The sequence below is a fragment of the Petromyzon marinus genome, chromosome 4, assembly GCF_048934315.1.
Source record: "Petromyzon marinus isolate PM22_M1 ecotype Great Lakes invasive population chromosome 4, UKy_Petmar_22M1.pri1.0, whole genome shotgun sequence".
Classification (NCBI taxonomy): Eukaryota; Metazoa; Chordata; class Hyperoartia; order Petromyzontiformes; family Petromyzontidae; genus Petromyzon; species Petromyzon marinus.
The window spans coordinates 1,052,930-1,077,072 of record NC_133670.1 but is presented as its reverse complement, the minus strand read 5'-3'; the positions used below and the strand labels follow the sequence as shown (position 1 = coordinate 1,077,072).

General features: G+C 49.9%; 1 protein-coding gene across 1 annotated transcript; it reads left to right on the top strand.

Annotated features, from left to right (window-relative positions):
• The first annotated feature begins 12,528 nt into the window (after window positions 1–12,528).
• On the top strand, window positions 12,529–19,280 carry CLCF1 (cardiotrophin like cytokine factor 1). Its single transcript, XM_032946631.1, has 3 exons — window positions 12,529–12,618; window positions 15,419–15,520; window positions 18,795–19,280. Exons 1-3 carry the CDS (start codon window positions 12,529–12,531, stop codon window positions 19,278–19,280), a joined length of 678 nt encoding a protein of 225 aa, XP_032802522.1.
• Window positions 19,281–24,143: the final 4,863 nt, after the last annotated feature.

Genomic DNA, 24,143 nt, shown 5'->3' with positions numbered 1-24,143 from the left:
GGACTCTGGGCCAGTGGTGGGACTCTGGGCCAGTGTTGGGACTCTGGGCCAGTGATGGGACTCTGGGCCAGTGGTGAGACTGGGCCAGTGGTGGGACTCTGGGACGGTGGTGGGACTCTGGGCCGGTGGTGGGACTCTGGGCCGGTGGTGGGACTCTGGGCCGGTGGTGGGACTCTTGACCAGTGGTGGGACTCTGGGCCAGTGGTGAGACTCTGGGCCAGTGGTGAGACTCTGGGCCTTCCGGCTCCACGCCCTTGTAAGGGCGAGGTCCGCGGAAGCCAGAGTCTAGACCCGCACCTTGGCTGGGTCGGGTCAGGGTAGCCTCCCCCAGGGTAATTATAGCGGAGGACCCGAGAGCGTAGCCAGTGTCACGGCACGCTAGGAGTAGGCTGTGTCCCTAGGCTGTAACAGAGTATCAGGACTGTTGGAGTGCTGTATTGTAATAAAGAAGTTGCCTATGCAAAGTGTCTGCGGAACCCATTACACCTGCATACGTTCTTCCCCTAAAACAACCCCCATCTCTTCTCCCCTAGCCCATCATCCTGCTACTACTACTCCCTGCCCCCACCCCCCAGCTACGGCCAGGTCGACCACAACCCCTATCACTACCCCTACCACCACTACTCCTATCACTATCACCACCCTTATCACTACCCCAATCCCTATCACTACCCCTCTATCGCTACCCCCATCACTATCCTTATCACCACCTTACCCCTCAGTACCCCTACCTCAATCCTTACCTCAACCCCAATCACTACCCTTATCATTAACCATCCCCCTATCTTGACTTAAAACTTTCGTGACTGCAGGAATTCATGTTCTTGGTTCTTTCGGAAAAGTAACGTAGATAATAAAAAAAATACATTCAAAGTAATTAAAGCAAAAAACCCACGACGTTTTGATCGCAACACAAGCGGTCTTCATCAGGCGCTTGTGTTGCGATCGAAACGTCGTGGGTGTTTTGCTTTTATTACTTTTGACAAAATGTATATCTACGTCACTTTATCGAAAGAACCAAGAATATACATACCCCTATCATTACCCCTATCACTGCCCCTACCACCACCACCACCACTATCACCGCCTCTATCACCACCCCTATCACCACCCCTATCACCGCCCCTATCACCACCCCTATCACCGCCCCTTTCATTACCCCTATCACCGCCCCTATCACCACCCCTATCACCACCCCTATCACCGCCCCTTTCATTACCCCTATCACCACCCCTATCACCACCTCTATCACCACCCCTATCACCACCCCTATCACCGCCTCTATCACCACCCCTATCACCACCCCTATCACCACTCCTATCACCGCCCCTTTCATTACCCCTATCACCGCCTCTATCACCACCCCTATCACCGCCCCTATCACCGCCCCTATCACCACCCCTATCACCACCACCACCACCCCTATCACCACCCCTATCACCGCCCCTATCACCACCCCTATCACTCCCCCTACCACCACCACCACCACCCCTATCACCACCCCTATCACCACTCCTATCACCACCCCTATCACCACCCCTATCACTGCCCCTATCACCGCCTCTATCACCACCCCTATCACCACCCCTATCACCGCCCCTTTCATTACCCCTATCACCACCCCTATCACCACCCCTATCACCACTCCTATCACCACCCCTATCACCGCCCCTTTCATTACCCCAACCCTTATCACTAACACTTATCAAACAAGTACCCCCCGTAGAGCCTTGACAGACTGTTAGAGCAAGTGCTGTTAGCGAGCAGCACCTATGAAGGCGGTACAACACACGAGGTGGATGGCCAGCACCACGCCCGGACGCATTTATCTCCCCAGTGGCGATGTTTACACACTACACCAGGTACTCATTTGAGGTTGAGTCGATCTAGGGGAGGCCCAGGACCGGTTCAGATAATCGTCACTGGGTGTTGGCTGTGAGCGGGAATCGAATGCGGATCGCCTGGTTCGTAGCACAGCGCGCTAACCGCTACACTACCGCTCCCCATTACCCCTCTCACCATCCCTATCACTACCCCCTACCCATCCTTAACTACTCCCGCCTGCCCTCCTGTCACAATCGCTACACCACTTTTAGTAATAACAGCCCCACTCTTTATTATCTGAACCACTATCATCTTATATATAATGTTATATAAATCTACGTACGATAATATAATTTCATTTTAAATAGAGTCATTCATGCTAATTGCATCCCACAACGCTGTAGACTAATTCTATTTAAGGTGCCAAATTGTATCATGTATAGCTACCACCAAGAACACTGAAAACCCTCAGAAAATAAACATGAATAAACAATTTAATTGAGCAATCTTTGGAAGAACGTAATCAACCAGGCTATGATTTAACTGTGTGCTAACCGACTCTCTGTGTTGCATTGCATTACACTTCCTAATTTTACTAAATTTGCTATCTACCGTGCTTGTTTATAAGTCCATTCTCTCCTCCGGCCGCTATGGGCAGGAATTCCACACAACGCTCTGTGCTTGTTTGTTTAGAAGTCCAGTGTCCAGCTCGTCCGTCCCCTATGGGCAGAAATTCCACACAACTCCCCCTCTGCGCCTCCCCTCTCTCTCTCTATTACGTCGTATTCTATTATTATTTAATTTCTTTCTATGTGACTTATCCGAAAGAACCAAAGAGTATCTTCTTTGGTTCTTTCGGTAAAGTCACGTAGAATGAGAATAAAATAATAAATTGATAAAATAAAATAACACAATAATATTCTCACGACGTTTTGGCCACAACACAAGCAGCCTTCATCAGGTGAAGGGGACGAGACTGTCTGGAGGACAGCGCTGTCAATTTTTTTTATCAATTTATTATTTTATTCTCATTCTACGTGACTTTACCGAAAGAACCAAAGAAGATGAATCCTTGCAGTCACGAAAGCTTTAAATCGAAATTTAACCAAAGAGTAATTCCTGCAGTCACGAAAGCTTCGAATCTAGTATGAATAAACAATTTAATAAACTTCACAAAAACAAAGCAAGCACAAACAAAACAAAAGTGTTGACAAAAGAGAATTTAGTCCTCTGAGTCTCAACTTCTTACTCAAGCCAGGGCACCTTCACAGAAGAGACTGTGGTGGAGTGGGCAAAAAACTTACGACTATCATTTAGATTTTTGACCGATTGGTCATATGTCCAATTGTTTTTTTTCTCTCTCCATGTCCCTATTATTTTGGACGTGTCTGTTTACCCATAAGCTGGAATTAATGTGCCTATGTAAAATCTATTAATCGGGAATCATTGTTAAAATGAAATTATCTTCAGGCCCCATGGTGTTACGTGTGGTCTCCAACTCTTATTATCCACTTTGCACGTCTATTCTCACCTTTCTGTGTGCTATGAAGAGGGGTAATTGCCTGAAACGTTGCATATTTTCTTTTCCTTTGAAGGCCACAGAGTTATTGACGAATGTTGTGAATATTTCCCATAATGTTTAGAATTACTATTTTTATTTTACCAAGTAACGCCCACTGAGCTATTACGGCTCTTTTTCAGAAGTGATCGAGCCGCAAATGACAGCTCAACGAAGTGGCTTATCTTAACGTAGAAATGTATAGTAGCCAAACACTCTAAACGCACGTTGATTCTAAATGTGGAGGGGAAAAACGGAGGATCCGGAGAAAAATTTGCACTACCACGGGGACAGCGACATGCAAACTCCAAATATACAGTAGGTATCAGGGTCAGAATCGAACCCACGACCTCCTGCATACCAGACGAGGTAGTTAACATCTCGCCACCACAGCGCCCTTGGTTGCAAACAGGCTAAACGTGTAACACGCAAAATAGCCGTATCTGCACACAGAGCAAGGAAGTCTTTCCAATACCGTTGGTTCTCGACAGGGGGTACGCGGATCCCTATATAAATATAAAATAACTACGATAAAATATAAATCCATATGGTAACCTAGAACGATATAAAACACCATTCTAAGCTCATCGATCATAAACAATATGGTTTTGTGGTGCCACAGCAGCGAAGTCGCTCTGTCGGAGCCGTGCCAGCAACGCCACCACGGGAGAGTGCGATGCTGCAGCAGCAAAGCTGTTCTGCCGACGCCGTGGCGGCAAAGCCGCCACCTCCGAGCGAGGGGGCCGACGCTGCTCGCCCCTCACCACCCCCCACATGAACACACACACACCCCCACATAGAGTCCCGAGGGGAAGTCACCTGGCCGACAGGTTTTCACCCAGAAGCCCTCTCATGGGACTGATCCTCACGGTTTCCTGCGGCCAGGGAATTGGGCGATCTCCCCCGAGGCTAACTTGCACCGCGGCGCCGTGACTTGGGTGGTAATTACATGGTCACGACGGGGTTGCTCAGCCACCGCGGGTAGAAAACACACACGGGTCAGCAGGCAGGTAGGGGGGTGGAGCCACGAACGGCGGGAAAACAGGGCGACCCTCTGATTCGTAGGTCAAATGTGCTTGTGCACCAACACAGCAGCCCCGAGGTCGTCCCGTTTGATGTAGAATGTGAAGTGCGGACGTCTGAGACAGCACCGGTCCGGGGAGAGTGGCGGAAAATCCGAGCCACCTGATTGGCCAGGAAGGCCAGCGGATCAGCGCCGAATTATCTTTGATGTGGAGAATAATAAAAGGCGAGAGAAGGAGGGATAGAGAGTTTGCGTTCTCCTCAAGTCAGCGATCGGAGCAGTCAGCTTGCTGGTCACTGGGTCGTCCGTGTAACGAACCTCAGCGAAGCCAGACCCCGCTCCCCGCAAGAACCTCGGGCAACCTCGTCCCCCTGCGACGGCCCGCGCACCCGAGGCGAGACGTGAGTACGAAAGAGAGAGTGGGGATTTAAGCGTAAAAGCCTAGGTAGTCTAATTCCAAGGGGATGAGGTAGATTGGGTTTAGACCATCCGGAGATAGGTTAGACCTGCCCTGCTGACTCGGACTGACTCGGGTAATAGTGGCTCGCAGGGACGCCAGGAATAAATAGTCAGTGATCAATAAACCTTGTCGTGTGGTTTCTGCGAGTGTGGAACGGGTGCATGGTGGTGTGAGTCCGCTCGTCGTGGTACGGGGATTTGCGCGCGGGTAACTCTGTCGAGGCGGCCATTGTGTGCGCGCCCGACTGGGGTTCCTGCGTCGTTGTACCCTGTGTTTGCGCGCGAGTGTGTATTTACCCACGTGTTTGCACTCGCCCCTGCGTGTAACTCGTGGTTAGCGTGTGCGTGTGGCGAGCGGCGGCAGACTCGTACAGGGGCACGTGAGCTTACTCATGCGCCCTTGCATTTAACGTGTGCGTGAGGTAGACGGGCGGCGTACACGCGTGATTATCCATACAACCTTTGTTTAGCGTGTGCCCGCTGTGAGCGATGGTGGACTCGCCTGGGTACACGTGGGATTATTCATACAGCCCTTTAAATAACCTCCGAGACAACCCCCCCAATCGGCTACGCGTGTACGAGTGACGTCCCTGCCCTCTGACCCCCGACCCCCCCGTCCCCCGCGTGCGATTGGTGTGTCGCCCTACGACCGACTCCGAATCTCTGCCCCGCAGCCGTTTAAACAATCTCCATTGCGCCCGCCCTTGGTGGCAAAGCGTGTGCGAAGGCCGTCATTGCCCTCTGACCCCTGACCCGCGGTTCAGCACGTGCGAGTAGTGCGCGGGGTTGTGTGAACGGATACGTCGCGTTTGAGTGGCTGAGAAGCTACAAATTGATTCCAGGCAGCCGTGCGCCAGCCCCGAGCTATGCCCCCCAAACAGGACCCGCGGACCCGAGGGGCTGCGGCGCGAGGAGAGCAGCCGGGGAGCGGCAGCCCTCTCCCCACGAGCGATGAGTTGGATAGCGGCGACTCTCACACGAACGAGGAGTCAGGAACCTGCAGCCCTCCCGAGATCAACCCTCCCCTGGAGGGGGAGCCGGGGGCCCGCGTCCCTCACAGTTTCCAAGAGTAACCAGCGAGCGCAAAAAATGTCTGCACGCATGCTGAGCGTCCCTTGAATGATTTTATTCGCTTGCAGTTGGCGAGCTGGCTAGTTAGGATAACCTCACAAAATGGACAATCGGTAAAAATACTGATGTTCATTATTAATTCATTTCTTAGAAACATGTTGGGCCTGGAAACGGGAGTGTGTGGGGGGGGGGGGGAGTTGCTTGTAACAAACTTCAACAAGGGGGTACAACAGTGGACAAACAAGGTCGAGAATCGCTGCTCTACACGGCCCACCGGGCACCTAGCGTGGCCTGCTTCTGGGAGTGCACTCATTTTCAGCAGCATTGATTCGCCACAAGCAACACTCTGGGCCGGCTTCGACACGCAGCGTCTCATCAGCAGCCAGGCTTGCTTCAACCAATGCTGCTGGTGAACTGCCCAATGGTATAGGCAAGGACCCTCCCTGTGAGTAATAATTTGCGTCATCGTGGAGAAAATATGAAGAGACGCTGCGCCTCCTTCACACCTCAGCGCCTCGACATATAAACTAAAGGCATTTTTACAACACAACCCATGATGGAGAGGCAGACACATCTACGAAGGAGGCGTATTGTCGTCTCCCGATGTTACTTATATTCTCCACAACGATGACGCCTTTGAAATGAATCAGTGACAGCAGCAGGAACAGCAGGAACACGTTGGGATTATTCGTAGTGACGCAGACGAGGACTGGGCCATGCATATTGCGTGGCTCCGCTCCCCCACGCGTTCGTCCGGGGGAGGTAAAAAAACCCCGACTCTTGAGTTCTCAACTCTCACGGGACAAACGAAACCTGCGGTTCGGAGCATCAGAGTGGTGCGTGTGAGTGTGAGTGAAACCAGACTGGGTGACAGTGTGATGAGCTCACAGATCCTTGCAAGATCTGAACACAGTCCCAGTCATTGGCGAGCTCCTCCGGCAGGCAAGGCTGCGTTGGCTGGGTCATATAGCCCGCATGCCCAGCCACCGCATGCCCAAGCAGCTTCTGTTTGGCCGCATGGAGGGGGATTAACGGGCACGACATGGGCTGGAGAAGAGATGTGGTATGGGAGTATGTGGAGCTGAGTGGGCAGTTAAAGGCAGTTGCCCTCCAGAGGAGCGACGCTCACAACAATGAGCGAGGCGTCGTGTGGCTAAAACACAGCAAGTTGGCACAGTAGGAGGCACAGGTGGTGCATCGGCCAGTCATCTCAGTGAGTCAACCCATGGCACCTGGGTCTGTCCCGTGACCTCCTACCAGCGGGTGTTCGACATTTCACGTGGCCTTAATGTGCACATAGCCTGGTACAAGTGCCGAGTTGACGTCACTTCCACTTAGTGGCGAATTGCGGTTGTTGTGGTTGTGTGTGTGTAAGAGTGTGTGAGCGTGAGCTAGAGAGTGTGTGTGTGTGCACGTTAGCTATATGGGGGGTCTTTGTCCCTGTATAAGAGCGTTACAGGCGTTGCTGTTCACTTACAATGAACGTGCCAGTGCAATATCGAGCTCCGGGGGCCCCATAAAGCTAGCCCCTACAACGTATATGGGTTTTCGTAGCCAATGTTAGCATTCACAAATAAACCCTTAGGCAAAGTTAACTTCACCAGCGAGCTGAAGCAATTTTCATTGTCGCGTTAAACCCCTTTGTGCCACACGCGACGATGTAATTAGTTTGACTGTGTCGGGTGGCTGAGGGTCTTCACGACACAGATCATTGTGTAAGGAGCCTTAATCCCAAACACTCGTATGAAGATGCGATTGCGGTGTTCGTGGCCGTGAGCGGATCCATTGATGCAACTCTATTCCACTTTTTCTCGTGGCAGCAATAAGTTCAAAAGCTGAATGTCAATGTCGAGGTCTGCTGCTGGCCACAACGAGAGGGCTTCATGATGGAGTTCGTGTCGTTTTGCTGAGCCTCCTCCTTTGAAGGAGCACAGACCACAGTGGTTTACAGTATTCCCTCGTTATCCGCGAATCGCACCTGTAATGCTACACGACTGCATCGAGAGATAAATAAAGTGATGAGATAAAATGATGAGAGAGAAAGTGATGTGATTTATTATTTTTGTATGTATTCGTGAGAATACTCAAATTTAAAGATTGTACTGATTTTTTTAAATAATTATTTTCTATATATCACATTTGATGTAAAATAAGATCATCTCCCATAAGTTTTCCTTGAGATGAATTTTGTTGAATCGGCACTTCGATGTTCGTTGGATTTTTGCTTCTTGACAAAGGAACATAAAGTTGGCCATGGGAAAAAAAACAGTTTCGTCGAGATAAAGTCCAACATACTGAAAAGGTTGACTTAATGACAGTGATAGTAAATGCAGGAATGATAGGTAATTGTCTTCGCTTCAAAATAAATGGTAAACTCACATCAGACCGTGCCAGATAAATTCTGGGAATGGAGACAATATCTCCACGATTAGATTCTGAAATGATTTCAGCCACAACAAAATTACGGTGCATTTCACGAATCACCTGACGTGTGTTATTGCATAGTCCTTTTTTGGGGTTGCGGTTTCGAATCAACATTACAATTGTTCCTTTTTTCAAAAATGTATGAGGTGGCATTCCAGATGGTGTCAGCGTAGTGCAGAAATTCTACTGGCTAATTTGTAACGTGACTCGGATCCACATAGCCTACCCAGCGTTACACACAGCGTACAGTCAGGCGTTAGGTACTGATCACCAAAACTATATGTACAATAGGTCTCTATGTATCTGTATGGGTTTACCGTATGGTCCGCAGTTTGTTTTGCATGACCACAATCACACTCCTGTGGTTTGTCTTTAAGTTTCAACTCACGAAGGAGATGTGAGAATTTTCCTGTTGTTGATGTCACCACCGCGCTTAGTGGCGAACAGCGGTTGCTGTTGTTGGTGGTGGTAGTGATGGTAGGCAAGATGGTGATGGATGGCTTTTATAGGTGCTAACAGCAATTGCCCCGAAAGTCTGTGAAGGGTATACGAGGGATCTGTATCTTTCGTGGTGGCGATGCCGCAGGTCTTTCATAGAAAAGAAAATCCCCTTGCGAGGCGGCGCCTTCCATCGCAAGGGGTGGATATTTTTAGAAAATGAAACCTGCCAATCGAAACATGCAGTATGAGCGGGAGACATTTTCACCCCGTGGTTTCAGTTCCGGTTTCAGGTCCGGCTCTCTCACAAATGAAGCCGGCGGCTGCTGCTGCACCCCCCCGACCCGACCCCGAAGCTTCCCGACACGAAGGGGATCCCTGCTGACGACACGGGGTTGATGGGGTGAGGGGGTGGGTAAGGCACCAACCGACTCTGGTGCAGCAGATGAACTGGAAGATTTCACGTGGACAGCATTCCCTCTGCGCGTACCATGCTGTCTGTGTGCCCCCTGAAGAGCCGTCCCTAGTTTACGGCGACTCGCGTTGGTTTGAAGGCGTCCGGGGGAGAGGTGGCACACGGTGGGATTTGCCCCGGGCCCCGCACCCAATTTACGGGCGGGGCCCTGACAACCTGCCACGGAAATATCCCCGAGTGACAACGTATCACAGATGGTGTGGGTTTTACGCCAGAAGCAATGCAGCAGGGCAGTTTCCGCGTGTGTTAACACGCTCTATCACCGGCCTCATACAATACTTGTGAACTCAGTCGTTTGCAGCGACTGTCATTATTAGTGCCTGTCTGCGTGTAAAAAGAAAGGCAGGGTCAGTGACCTGAGACTACCAGTGGCGTGAGGGCACGGTTCCGGTCATCTGGGCACCTCCAATGAGCACGGTTGGCTGCGTATGGTACGAAAGAAGTTAAACACAAAAACGTACATTGAGCATCGTGGCAGCGTGGTGGTGGTGGCACGGTGGTGACACCTGCGCCTCACAACAGCAAGCAGGGTCTGGGTTCGACTCCCGACTCGGGCGCCTTTCGTGCGGAGTTTGTATTCTCTCCCCCTGTTATGCATGGATTTCCTCCGGGTCCTCCAGTTTCCTCCCTTAGCTAAACACACAGGCACAACGTAGCTGGTATTGGGAGAGAACAAAACATCCCAATGCTGACAATTGTCCTGAAAATTACTCAACAGGAATTACGCACAACAGCAAGATCGACCCCCTACGGCGAATCCCTGACAGGACCCACTGCTGAGGAAGATTCGAGACTCATTGAGGCTTTCTTGAAATGTAAACAAACCAGGGTTGCCGCGATATGGCGATGCTGCTACGATGCATGAATCGCGCAGAGTAAGATCCACAATGATTGTTGTGTCCCTCGTCCGTGTCGCCACATATCGGACATCTCTTCAGGTTACTCGTTTACACACCTGTCAAACCATACGGTTTACCCATATTATTGTACAGGGAAATTTAGTTTTTAGGTCTATACGGCGTACAGCCTTTTCAATACTGTCATTTTTTGTCTAATTGTGTTTCTCCCTTGTAATGGGACTTTGCAGGATGAACATTGAGATTTATAAGAGCACGGGGTGACCAATAAGGTCTGAATTGATCTGTAATAAGGTAGGGTACTGACAAGGGGTTGACAGGTATGATAGTTTAACGTTTGTTAAATATTTTATTTAACCCGCGCAACCGTCGATGAATTAACTCAGTCAACACCGTGCCCTGAGTCGGAGTCATTCATTAGATGCGTGGTCACGATTTGACTTCACCATCGTGAATGATGATTCCAGAAACTGAAGAACAAGACGTGTATTTCCAATCGAGTAGAGTCCATTGAGCAAAGAAGCTATTTTCAAGGCCGACCCGGCCGGCAGACAACACCAACGCTTTCCACAATTATACAGATTTGTAAAAAACAAACTTAACAATAGAAATTACATTAACTCGTAAACCTTCGTGACCATGTTGTGCCTCTGACAAGTGTGCGCGCTGCATTTGTATCCACAGTGGCGATGTTCATATTGTTAGTGCGGTGTGTAAACATCGCTACTAGGGATACAAAGGCGGCCGGGCGTGGTGCTGGTCACCCACCCCCTCGTGTGCCGCTCCGGCCTTGATAGATGCTCGCTAAAACGGCACTTGCCCCTACAGTCTGTTAAGGCCATACGGGGGATATTTATATTTGTTACGCCTCTGACAGAGTGCGCTTTGCGCAGTGAGCATTTACCACGAATTGGAGTGTTTACGGCGGGATTACCACCTCCACCGTAACCACTACCATTACCAAAGATCCCCGGTATAGCCTGAACAGTCTGTTGGGGCAAGTGCTGTTAGCGAGAAGCACCGATGATTGCCCGACACGGTACACAAGAGGGTGGGTGGCCAGCACCACGCCCGGCCGTCCTTTGTCTCCCTCGTGGCGATGTTTACATACCGCACCAGGTACTCAATTGAGGCTGAGCCGACCTAGGGGAGGCCCATGACCGGTTCAGAAATTCATCACTGGTGTTGTCCGTGATCTGGAATCGAACTCGGGTGGCCGGGTTCATAGTGCCGCTCGCTGCACTACCGCTCCCCACTACAATCAACAACAACAACAACCGCCATTCGTCACTTAGCGGCGGCGACGTCACCACGTCGCTTGTGCCAGGCCAGGTGCACTTTAAAGTCACGGTGTCGAGATGCTACTTACCTCACCTGGTAAACAGGAGGCCGTGGGTTCGATCCCACACCTGATGCCTATATATTGGGAGTTTGCACGTTCTCCCCGTGGTTGCGTAGATTTTTCTCTGAGGCCTCTGTTTTTTCTTTCCACATTTAGAAACATGCGTTTAGAGTATTTTGCCTGCTATATATTTATATATGATGAGCCACTTCGTTGAGCTATCATTTGTGGTCAGGTCGCTTCTGAAAAAGAGCTATGTAGCTCAATGTGCCTTACCTGATCAAATAAAAGTGTATAGTTTAGTTTATAGGCCACTTGAATTGTTGAATGTTCGCTGACAGGTCACGGGACAGACTGAGCAGGTGCAATGGGTTGACCGAGTCAGATGACTGGCAGATACACCACCTGTACTCCCTCCTGTGCCAACTTGCTGTGTTTTCGCTGCCCAGCATCACCAAAGACAAAGAAAACAATTGGGGCAAGTATTCTAAGCGAACACCCGTGAAGGCACCACCACCACCACCCGCACCACTCTGCGTCCTCCGCTCTGGTAAAGAGACCGCGTGGAGAATGTTTCTCATTGTCACCCAAGTCCAGCGAAGCACGGTATACAACGCGACGTGGCGTGAATATATCGTGGACATTTGATATCGCATCGTCAAAGAAAAAAATACCTCCATTATATTGAGGCAGCCCTATATTGCACGTACTTGCAACAGAACGGTGTATGTATGTATGTATAACACCATGGGCCGACACGGCTTAGTCATTGTGGAAATTCTCACCGACGGTTCAGGTTAACGCGACCACTACACACACCGTACGCAGTGTCGCGCTATAGGAGCCCACGGTGTTTCCGCGTGACTTCCACGGTCACTGCGAGCGGGGCTTCTCGGCCCTCACCCACCCGGCGCTCTCGACGTGGGCTGGGGGTGGGTGGGTCGTGGACTGCACGGGTGGTGAGGTTGGTCAATCTCTGCGGGCGAGGAGGAGAGTTCCCCCCCCCCCGCCCCACCCGCGAGGCCGCTACTCTTGCGGATCTCTTCGGGTTTCGGGATGACGGAGAAAAAACACCCCAAGCTGCGTGCGACGGGCATCTTCAGCGGTTTCGGTAGCAGCGGCGGCATCGGCGGGGACTATTTAAGGGCAACGCCGCAGAGATGCGGAGAGCAGAAGCCACCGTGACCGCCACCACGGTGAAAAGATGTTCATGATGATGCCGTCGTCGCGCGCCGTGCTGGGTAAGATTCAAAGCCTGGGTCATCGATTCTCTCTCTCTCTCTCTCTGCACGCGCTCGCATTCATTGGCCGATAACACATTGACACAGAGAACACAACACAACAAATAACAAGAGTAGATCAGCAGACAGTATGTGTACTTCATAGTGTCTGTATATCAGATCATTGTTTTTTTCCCCACTTTTACACGACCCACATTGACACCATCATAGAGGTGTTTTTGGGTTAGATCGCGTAAATATGAATGTGTCGTTAAACCAGCCACCACCCGACACAGCTAATTCGTAAGGTTTGTCACGAAAAAACAAACATGCGAATTTGTTACGAGTACAACACACTGGTGTGTTGGAGAGTAAACCCACTACAACATTACAAGTCATTGACACCATGGCCACTGTCGGAATTTCAAAAGTTTATTTCCCATCGAGTAAAGCCCAGTGAGCTAAGAAGCTCTTTGTAAAAGGGGCGACGCGGCCGGCAGACAACATCAAAGCATTCCACAATTAGCAGCAGCAATTATCAATCAACGCCGTTGGACACTGTCCACTCGCACAATGCCGTGGGAGTCACCGTATTGTGTAATATATTTGGAGAGACAGACATAATTATGGAGAAGACAGATAATTACCTGCTTATCTATCGCGGTGCTCTATATCGAGGACCGCAAAACTCGGGCAACGTAAATCGGCGCCGGCTCACCGGCTGGCTGTGTGTGCGGGGTCTGGAGCCGCGCAGTTGCCCTCTCTGAGCAAGCGAGCCACGGGCCATCATTGTCGTTGTTGCGATGCGAACATCGCGGGAGAGACGGGAGCCCAGGTTGCTTCCGTGGCAATGCCGCCAACACACGGGGGCTCTTCTACGGCGGCGTGCACGATCGCTGAGCATTCGTAGTCGTTGAGCAACTTGAAAGCACGACTGTTCGTCGCGTTCAAAAGATTGTGGCGATTGTGGCGATGATTATGGTGATTGCATTGGGAAGGCGCACGTGTATTCGTAACGAACGCAGACCAATGAGGAACACGAGACATTCAACAAACTATTTGGTTCTTTCGGTAGTCACGTAGATATAAATCATAAAAATAAAGCCACTTTTATTTATTTTTAAACCACTTTTTTATTTTTATTTCTATCTACGTGACTTTACCGAAAGAAACAAAGAATATTAATTCCTGCAGTCACGAAAGTTTTAAGTGAAAATTCAACAAACTCGTGGACTCCGGATCCCCGCATTGCCCGTGTCTCACGAATCAATCCCTTATCATCACCATCCATGGGCAGATAACCCGTAGGTGTCCACTGCACATTTGGACAATTGTTTCCACTTTCCTCTGCCTTGCCAATATGCTCAAGTAGTGCCACATCTTGCTGGCACCAATCGCTTATGATGTCGTCTTCTCTGTCCGGTTCTTTCCCTTTTTCCAAACAACACACCTTGAATGTTCCTGTTGTCTATCCTACATATGTTTCCAAATCGTACCAGTTTCCTTCTCGTCACTACCTACATCATCAGGTATTCTTCTATGCGTAACCTTTTTTTAACGTCTACGTTGGTCACGTCGGATTTCAGCAACCGACTCAACGTCGTCGCCGTTCTTCTTGTTTTCCTAGAGAGATCCTCAGCTTAACGACGCATCTCCTTGATTAATCTGCCGACGCGCGCGCAAAACGTCGGCATGGAAATGTGCACGCGAACTGCATCGCGGATTACATACTTAATTGAACGAGCTGAATGCCGCGTGCAGCCCCGTGTTTTACAATTTGAAAATGGGATTCGCAAACTTCTCCTGCAATGACGCCTTGACACGCGGCGCTCCGATGAAGGCCGCGCTTACTGTGTCCACACTTTAGACGCGTGGTCATGAGCGTTTTGACGTATGTGTGTGTATGTATGTTGAACTTTCTTCGCACCGTACATATAGCCGACCGTGATAATCGTGCGGGGGGAAGGACAGCGAACTAAACGTCGGGACCGAATGGTCCGCTATTGCGAACGACATCGCAGGCTATTTTAAACCCTCATTTCGTTTGACGCTTCGACAGTTTACTGCTATGGATACTTTTAATAATGCCCCGTGGAAATGATTCGGTGATGGGAGTCGTCTAGCCATGGCGCGTCTTGCCCAAGCGCTGCACTCATTTGTCCTAATAGTGAGGACGATGCCACCACCGACCTGCGTGTGTTCTCTACTCTACGCGTTCCTCTTGTCTCTCGATGTAACTGCAAGCGTGCATATTTTCCCATTTTTCAGTTTCCCTAAATTTGTTATGACTCTCCACAGGCAGTGCACACTGATTAAAACGTTCTTCTTCAGGAACATTGCAATGTGACTAGTAAGGGCTATACAGGGGATATTTTTCTTTGTTGACGATGGTGCTAGAGGTAGTGGAGTAGATGTTTAGTTTGATTATGTTTATGTTGCATTTGTCTTTGATGATGGCGACGATGCTGCTGCTGGTAGTAATGATGATAATGACGCTGGTGTTGATGATGCTGGTAATGTTGTTGATGATCATGCTGGTGGTGTTAATAGTGGTGGTAATGTTGATGATGCTGGTGGTGGTAATGTTGATGATCATAATGATAATAATGCTTGTGGTGGCAATGTTGATGCTGCTGCTGGTGGTGGTAATGATGATGATCTTGGTGGTGGTGTTGACTGCAGGTTTCGCCGTGGTCCTGGTATTCCTTTCCCCCGCGCGACTCCAGTCGCAGGGCTCGGCCAACGCGACTCTGCCCGAGTTGCTTAGCGCAGGGTACATCCACTCAGTCTACCTCTACAGGGAGTCGCAGGAGCTGTACACCGCCTACGTGAGTGCTGACCACATCAGACACAACTAATCTATACTATTTTTTTTACCAGTTAAAGTCCACTGAGCTATATGACTCTCTTTCAGAAGTGACCTGGCCACAAAAGATAATTCAACGAAAAGTGGCTTATCACGTGGAAATGTATAGCAGCCAAAACGACAAAGATTCCCCGTATAGCCTTAGCAGACTGCTGGATAGGGTAGGCCAGCACCACGCCCGTCTAGTGGTGATATTTTACACAGGTAATAATTTAAGGCTGAGTCGACCTAGGATAGGCCGGTGTTGATGATGGCCGTGAGTGGGGAATTATAAACTCGGGTTCTCTGCCGGGGTCGAAGCATAGCGACGCGCTAAGCACTACGCCATCTTACAAAGACCCCACGTATAGCTTTTAACAGACTGTTGGGGCAAGTGCTGTTAGCGGCCGCCTGTCTCTCCCCAGTAGCGATGCTTACACACAGCACCAGGTACTCATTTGAGGCTGGGTCGACCTAGGGGAAGCCCAGGGCCGGTTCAGATATTCGTCACTGGTGTTGGCCCGTGAGAGGGAATCGAACCTGGATCGCTGGGTTTGCAGCGCAGCGCACTAACCTCTGCACTATCGCTCCCCCACCACTACCACTACTACCCTCCGTGCTCGGGTTCTTAAGCCAGTGAGGGAAACAGAGTAGAGGCGTACTCTTTGGTTCTTTCGGTAAAGTCACGTAGGTATAAAATAAATTAAATCACGTGACGTTTCGGGCGCAACACAAGCGTCCATCATCAGGTGGGACAACCACAGCAAGAAACAATTGCTGAAGTGAGCAAACGGGCTTCTGTAACAAGAGGCTATGTAGGTAAGAGAGGGGGGAGGAGCCAGGGAGGAGAGATAGAGAGGGGGGGGGGGGTAAGGGGAGTAGAGCGCTGCCAATTGGAGCGCTACTAGAAGGGATTAAAGGGCGAGCAGAGAACAAAATGTCGGGGAAGGGGGGGGGGGGTAAGGGAAGAGAGCGGGGCTGGGAGCTGAAGCAACAGGAGATCTGAATATAAAGGCAACACCGTAAAGCATTAAAGGGTTTACCTGGTTAATAACATCCTTCCAATGATTGCTCAATTTGTGTCCATCTTCTCGGTTGAAGTTATGTCTATGTTTATATATCTGGATAGCTTCATGAACAAACCTTTGATAGTGGCCCGAAGGTTTGCAGAGCACCTTGGTCTTCAGATTTTTCTTGTGCTCGCGAACACGGTCCGAGACATGTCGTTTCGTTTCCCCAATGTAACAATCACCACAGGTGCAACTTAGTTTGTAGACTCCAGGATATTGCATGTCAGGAATGGTCTTCCTAAAATCCATAAAGAAGGCACTCCACTGCAGCCCATCGTTTCCACTATCAACTCACCTACCTACAAGCCGGCCCGTTTTCTGTCTGATACCTTGCTTCCATTCACTGGCAAGACTACCTCAGCAGTATATAATTCAGCTCACTTGGTCTCTCTAATCAAGGGCATTCCACTGTCCGCAGATTATTTTCTCATCAGCTTTGATGTGGTTTCTCTGTTCACCAAGGTTCCTGTGCCTGACACCTTAGCAATAATTGAACATTTAGTCCAACATGGACTGAACCCTGATGTTCCTACTCTGGTTAGGCACTGCCTTGCCAACACTTTCTTCACCTGGAATGGCACTTTCTACAAACAAAATGAAGGTGCCCCCATGGGTTCCCCCTTATCACCAGTGACAGCGAATGTTTTTTTGGAGAAATTTGAAACAGATGCCATCCAGACATCCACCCTACGTCCTTCCTTGTGGAAGAGATATGTGGATGACACTTTCGTCAATTGGCCACATGGCTTGCCAGTATTTAACCAATTGCTCAACCACATTAATTCCATACACCCATCCATCAAATTCACCATGGAAGAGGAGAAGGATAGTAAGCTACCATTCCTGGATGTTTTGTTTGAGAAGAGACCTGATGGCTCTTTGGGACACTCTGTCTACAGGAAAGCCACCCACACAGATTCCTATGTGAAACCTGATTCCCACCACCATCCGGCACATAAGAATTCCCTAATTAAAACACTACACCATAGGGCCCACTGCATTTTTGACCAACACCACCTAGCCAGTGAACTGGAACACGTACACCAGGCCCTTAAGATGAATCGATATTCGGACCGCATTATCCGCAAAGCTGTTTCTCCAACCATGGAGAAACAACCTACTGAGGCATTATCAAAAATATTTCCAAAATCTTAAACAAACACAAGATCCAGGTCCGATTCAGTACAGTACACAAAATACATGATCAAATCCCATCTGTGAAGGATGTCATTCCTGACATGCAATATCCTGGAGTCGACAAACTAAGTTGCACCTGTGGAAAATGTTACATTGGGGAAACGAAATGACATATCTCGGAACCGTGTTCGCGAGGACAAGGCAGATCTGAAACACGGCAGGACTAATACCTCCGCCGTGGCTGACCATTGCTATAACGCTGTGGGTTCTCATGATATTGTTTTTTCCGAGACCAAGGTGCTCTGCAAACCTTTGGTTTACTATCAAAGGTTTGTTCATGAAGCCATCCAGACATATAAACATAGACATAACTTCAACCAAGAAGATGGATACAAATTGAGCAATCATTGTAAGGATGTTATTAACCAGGTAAAACCTTAAATGCTTTACGGTGTTGCCTTCATATCCGCATCTCCTGTTGCTTCAACTCCCCACTCCCAGCCCCGCTCTCTTCCCTTCTCCAACCCCCCCTGCCATTTTGTTCTCTGCTCGCCCTTTAATCCCTTCTAGTAGCGCTCCACTTGGCAGCACTCCACTCCCCCTACCCCACACCCCCCTCTCTATCTCTCCTCCCTGGCTCCTCCCCCCTCTCGTACCTATATAGGTAACAGCAGCCCTTTTGCCCACTTCAGCAATTGTTTCTTGCTGTGGGGTCCCACCTGTTTACGGACGCTTCTGTTGCGCCCGAAGCGTCGAGATTTAATTTATTTTATTTTATACCTACGTGACCTTACTGAAAGAACCAAAGAGTATGGATCCCTGCTGTCACGAAAACTTCAAATCTAGATTAGAGTAGAGGCGGTTTAAAGCTGTCTCTCCGTGTCTTATTCTACGTCTCTCTCCACGTCTCTGTTCTTGTCTTTCTTCGTGTCTCTCTCCACGTCTCTCTCCACCTCTCTGTTCTTGTCTCTCTCGTGTGTCTTTTCCACCACGTCTCACTCCAAATCATCTCTCCCTCCTTGCCTCCGCCACTGCCACCACCAACCGCAGATATCAGTGCAGGGCGCCCCGTTCAGCGACCCAGCCTTCTCCGCTCCCGAGCTGCAGCTCAGCGGACTGCCCACAGCCGTCATCTCCTACTCGGTGTGGCGCGCCCTCTCCCCGGCGCAGCGCCTCGGCGAGTTAGCACTCGCCTACAGGGCCCTCTGCGAGTTCCTGCTGCTCGCCTCCGACGACCAAACCGGGCTGGGCCGTGCCGAGCTGGGGGCGCGCCTCGCGACTATGCGCTCCCAGCTCCTCGCGCTCACGATGAGCGCACGCGCGGCTCTAGCGCTGCTGCGGTCGGGCACCGAGGGTCGCGCGCAGCTCGCCGGGGAGCTCCAGGGGTTGGCGGCCTCGGACCCTCTGTCCGGGGCCGCCGCCTCGGCGGGAGATTGGAGCAGGAAGGTGCGCGGCTTCGTGGTGGCGCGCGACCTCTGCGCTTGGCTCGCGCGCTCTGTGCGCGACTTTTACCTCCTCAAGACGCAGTTGCCCTGACGGGCCGTTGTTGGTTGTTGGCACGGTCCAGCATGGCACGTTTCCTGCCCCCCTCCATTCCAATGTAGTCACAGATCCGTCGCCTGTTCTATACCAGCGTGTGGTGAATTCGTGCAATGTATGTTTATATATATGGGTGTGTGTGTGGTATTTATAGCCCTTGTGCCGTCGGTATTGGGATCAATATTGCTGTTTATAACGCAGGTGTTTGGGATCAATTTACTGTCTCCCATGGTGTTGTAATTGGCGAGTGGAGGCCCTGACCCACGATCGGTAGTGAGCTGACCTTGCCCCAACGCTCGTGCGTGGAACTGGATAGATGTTAAGTCGGTAAAGGTGCAGGAGCACAGCCAACAAAGACACGTTTGTCAATCACAACACTGTGGCCTAAAAAGGAAAAAAAACATCGAGTACGTCCTCGTTTAACGTGGTAATGCATTCAGTGGAAAACGCACTCAGTTAAACTTTTTTTATCCATAAATAAATAGATTAAAGCACACGCAGTGATCTGGGAACAAATAAGTGAGGGTACGCCGCTGCGTTCCTGTATCATTCCACGTCCTGTTTCACTGTACCACTCAGCCGCACAGCTCAAGAAAGTAATTAATCGTCGAAAGCTCAGAAACCGCGTTATAACGGTGCACGTTCCGCGTTATGACAGCGCGCGTTCCGCATTATAACGTTGCGCATTCCGTGTTATAACGCTGTGCATTCCGTGTATAACGGTGCCTGCTCCGCATTGTAACTGTGCGCGTTCCGTGTTATAATGGTGCACGTTCCACGTTATAACGGTGCGCGTTCCGCGTTATAACGTAGCGATGAGCGTTCTGCATTATAACGATGCGCGTTCCGTGCTATAACGGTGCGCGTTCCGCGTTGTAGGAAAGAACCGCATTGCAGCGAAAACGCGTTGTCTGCACACCGCGTGTTAAGCGAGAACTTGCGGTATATGTATAGAAGGAAACATTCCGGGCAGTGACCCTTTCTTTACGTCCTATTGAGAAGCACCATTTACAGAAACGTTGCCAAAATTATACATTTACTTTTTTGCCTTTTTAAGGCCATATATTACGAAGTGTTCTTGGGGGACGCGTCGAGTTTGTCGCGCTGTCTGTAGTCATCGGGTGAGTTTATAACCAGCCTCGTGACCGACACTGCTGCTGTGTTGGTGGACGGTGCCCGCGGAACGCGATCACGGTGCGTGGGATCACTGCAGATGATCCATCCACGCGGCACGGACGAGCGGGCACAACGCGCGGACAAAACGCTGGGGTGGTGCGGCGACCTGGAGCCCACGCCAACGTGATTTCGACTACAGGCCACAGCCAACATCGGTGCCATTTACCTCCCTTGAACGAACTGTAACTGACCAGCGTGGTGAAGGATGGTGAAACAACCCCCATGGCAGCATGGAGAGAGGCCTAACTCCAGCGGTGGATTAACTAAGTGATTAAACTTATTTATTATTTAAAACATGTTACTCATGTAAAGTAATGGCATACTGTGTATTGTTTTTCGATAACTTATTTAATACTGTTATTTAGTATATTCTTATATATTGACGACATTAAATCATTTTCAAGATGCACCTTAAAATAAATGATACATCATATGTTTAATTATTGACAATAGAAAATAATGTATATGTTTGGTAATAATTGCGCCGCGTGTATAGACAGCTGGAAATAAACAGAACTTGCAGGATAAATGGACAGAACTAGACGGGGGTAAAGGCGGGTTTTCAAGACGTACTCAAATATTTCTAACGACTTTGATTGTCTTATTAGCAAAGGCAAAACGATTGGGAGCTGCACTAGCAAAAGCCCCATAACCTCAGGAACGGAGCCTAGACCTCGGAGTCTTTAGAAGAAGGCGATATGAAGATCTCGGGGACCTCGTTTAAGAATATAAACATGGATCACTTCCTGTAGATACTGCGGGGATAACCAGTTGAGTGCCTTGTAGGTCAGCAACAGGGTCGTATAGTCCCTGCGATACTTGACAGGTAGCCAGTGTAAAGACAAGATAGCCGGTGTGTGATTTGTTCGCGGAACGGTGAGGGCATCTATTCGCTGCTTTCTGAACGAGCTGGAGTCTAACCAGCACTTCTGATTTCGGTTGATGACGTACGGTGCGAAAGAATTTGAACATACATATTACATTAACAGGCATTCAACACGTTCACTTATCAATATATGCTATAAATATGCTGCATTTAAATGTCGTGTCGATTGAGTAGAGAGACAAGCAGTTTAATACCGAACATATATAATATACTCAAACATGGCAACAAATAACATGTCATACACCATGTGTAGTAAATACTATAACACTAATATGGCGGTGCCCTCTGTTGGAGTGAATAGAGAGCCAGGCTTCCAGTCGGAGTCTCCATGTTCGGATCCCGGTATGGGTGACACTAAGCCATTCAATCTCTTCGGGGTCGATCAAACAAGGGAGGTCTTTTGAGTGCCTCACCCATGATATAGGAACGTGGATTTTCACCACCACCAACTCGAGGCATCGCCACGGTCACTGTAAGAGAGGCGCTAGAATCGTGAAAGAAGCACAGAGAGAATATTCACCGACTCACTACAAATCCATTCAGAGGCTGTCAGGAAATCGGTCCAAGTGTCGCTTTGATTTTGTCGAGCTAAGGGAGAACCTGGGTAGGCTAGCAGAGAGACCAGGGGTCGGAAACCAAAATAACAAGAACTGATTTTTTTTTTCAAAATCGGAAAAACCCCCCCTCCATATTTCAAGAGCCGCAATGCACGTGAATGTGTACATTACGTACATACATTGCGTACGTACATTACGTACATATATTGCGTACATACATTGCGTACATACATTACGTCACGAAGCAGTCCTTAAAGTGCCGCATGCAGCTTCGGAGCCACAGGTTGCCGACTCTTGGCTGAAAGTCTAATTTGTAAAGCGCGTGATCTGGCAGCTACTGCCAGTAGGAAACGATGATTGCCTTGTTGAGTGATTTGTGAAAAAGATTTGAACCCAGATTGACGTTGCATGTTGGACAATTCCTCCAGCGCCTGTTCCACAGACAGCGCGATCAGTTGCGTGTTTAACTCTCAAGAGTCTGATGATTCCGTAATTTTAAACGTTCCTACACATTGCAGTGACTACAACGCAACATGATTCTATTTTATATTTTTAAGAAAATACATTTCTCCCTCGTCATTTATTCTGAGATGTGTTGTTGTGTGTGTGTGTTTACGCACCGCGATTGGTAGCAACGATGCACTTGACCAGACAGACGCGAGTGTGGCAGTGTGTATGAAAGATGTGGACAAAGTTCCAACGGTGAGCTCCTCCGGCAGGCAAGGCTGCGTTGGCTGGGTCATGTAGCCCGCATGCCCAGCGACCGCATGCCGAAACAGCTTTTGTTCGGCCGGATCGAGGGGGCTAAACGGGCGCGGCACGGGCTAGAGAAGAGATGGAGTGATGTGGTACAGGAGGACGTGGAGCTGAGTGGACTTGCCGATGACTGGTACCAGCGGTGTCAAGATCGGCCTCTGTGGAGGAGGCTCGTGAAGGACGCTGCTACTAGGCAGTTAGAGGCAGTCGCCCTCCAACAACAACGGAGGGCGGTGGAGCGATGCTCACAACAACGATCGGAGCGCCGGGTGGCTAAAGCACAGCAAGTAGGCACAGTAGGGGGCACAGGTGGTGCATCAGCCAGCCATCTCGGTCATCTCAGCCAGCGGGCGTTCGACACTTCACATGGCCTCAAGGTGCACATAGCCTGGCACAAGCGTCGTGGTGACGTCACCTCCACTTAGTGGCGAATGGCGGTTGTTATTGTACGTTGAACTTCTTTCGCACCGTATGTAGCCAACCGTGATAATCGGAGGTGCGGAGGAAGGACAACGAACTAAACACAAAAGAAAGGCAGGGTCGGTGACCTGAGACTACCAGTGGCGTGAGGGCACGGTTCCGGTCATCTGGGCACCTCCGATGAGCACGGTTGGCTGCGTATGGCGCAAAAGAAGTTTAACACACATACGTACATTGAGCATCGTGGCAGAGTGGTGGCGGTGGCAGCACGGTGGTGACACCTGCGCTTCACAGCAGCAAACAGAGCCTGGGTTCCACTCTCGACGCAGGCGCCTTTCTTTGCGAAGTTTGTATTCTCTCCCCCTGTTTTGCATGTATTTCCTCAGGCTTTTCCGGTTTCCGCCCGTAGCTAGACTAACACACGGTGCATATAATGGAACTGGCATTGACCAAAAAAAATCCCAATGCTGAAAAATGGCACTGCAAATCACTCAATTGGGATGACGCACAGCATCAGCAACATCGCCTCCCACGGCCAAGTTGGCTTGGCAGCAATCTCTTGAGAAAGAAAGAGAATTGAGACTCGGTGAGGCTTTCCCTGGGTAACACGGGCAACGAGAAGCGCGTGTGGTTTGCGGGGGCAGCGTGGCACGGAGGGAGGATTCAGGTTCCCCAGTCGACGCCATGTAATCAGGGTGAAGACTCAGAGAGGCACAGGGTAAGAAGAGCCTCGTTTGCAATGGGTGTCCTGGGGGCACCAGTTGGCTACCATCAGGGGGCGATGATTGCTGCATTATATGGAGTCTCAGTTCAGTAATTTGCAGTGTAAGTTTTAGGATTTGGCAAAATTGGACCGTGTGAGGACGGCACACAGTGGCAGATGGCGCGCCACGTTGGCGAGATATTAACTACCTCGCCTGGTATACATTAGGTCGTGGGTTCGATCCCGACCCTGACACGTGTATTTGGAGTTTGCATGTCTCTCTCCCCGCGGCCGCGTGGATTTTTCTCTGGGTCCTCTGGTTTTCCCTCCACATTTCTAAACATACGTTGAGACGTTGAGAG

What these genes read in the sequence shown, in the direction of transcription:
- CLCF1 (XM_032946631.1), top strand. Translation starts at nt 12,529, where the DNA reads ATGACGGAGAAAAAACACCCCAAGCTGCGTGCGACGGGCATCTTCAGC. An exon ending in TCGGCGGGGACTATTTAAGG is followed by an intron (nt 12,619 to 15,418) that starts GCAACGCCGCAG and finishes GCGCGACTCCAG; the next exon opens with TCGCAGGGCTCGGCCAACGC. An exon ending in AGGAGCTGTACACCGCCTAC is followed by an intron (nt 15,521 to 18,794) that starts GTGAGTGCTGAC and finishes CACCAACCGCAG; the next exon opens with ATATCAGTGCAGGGCGCCCC.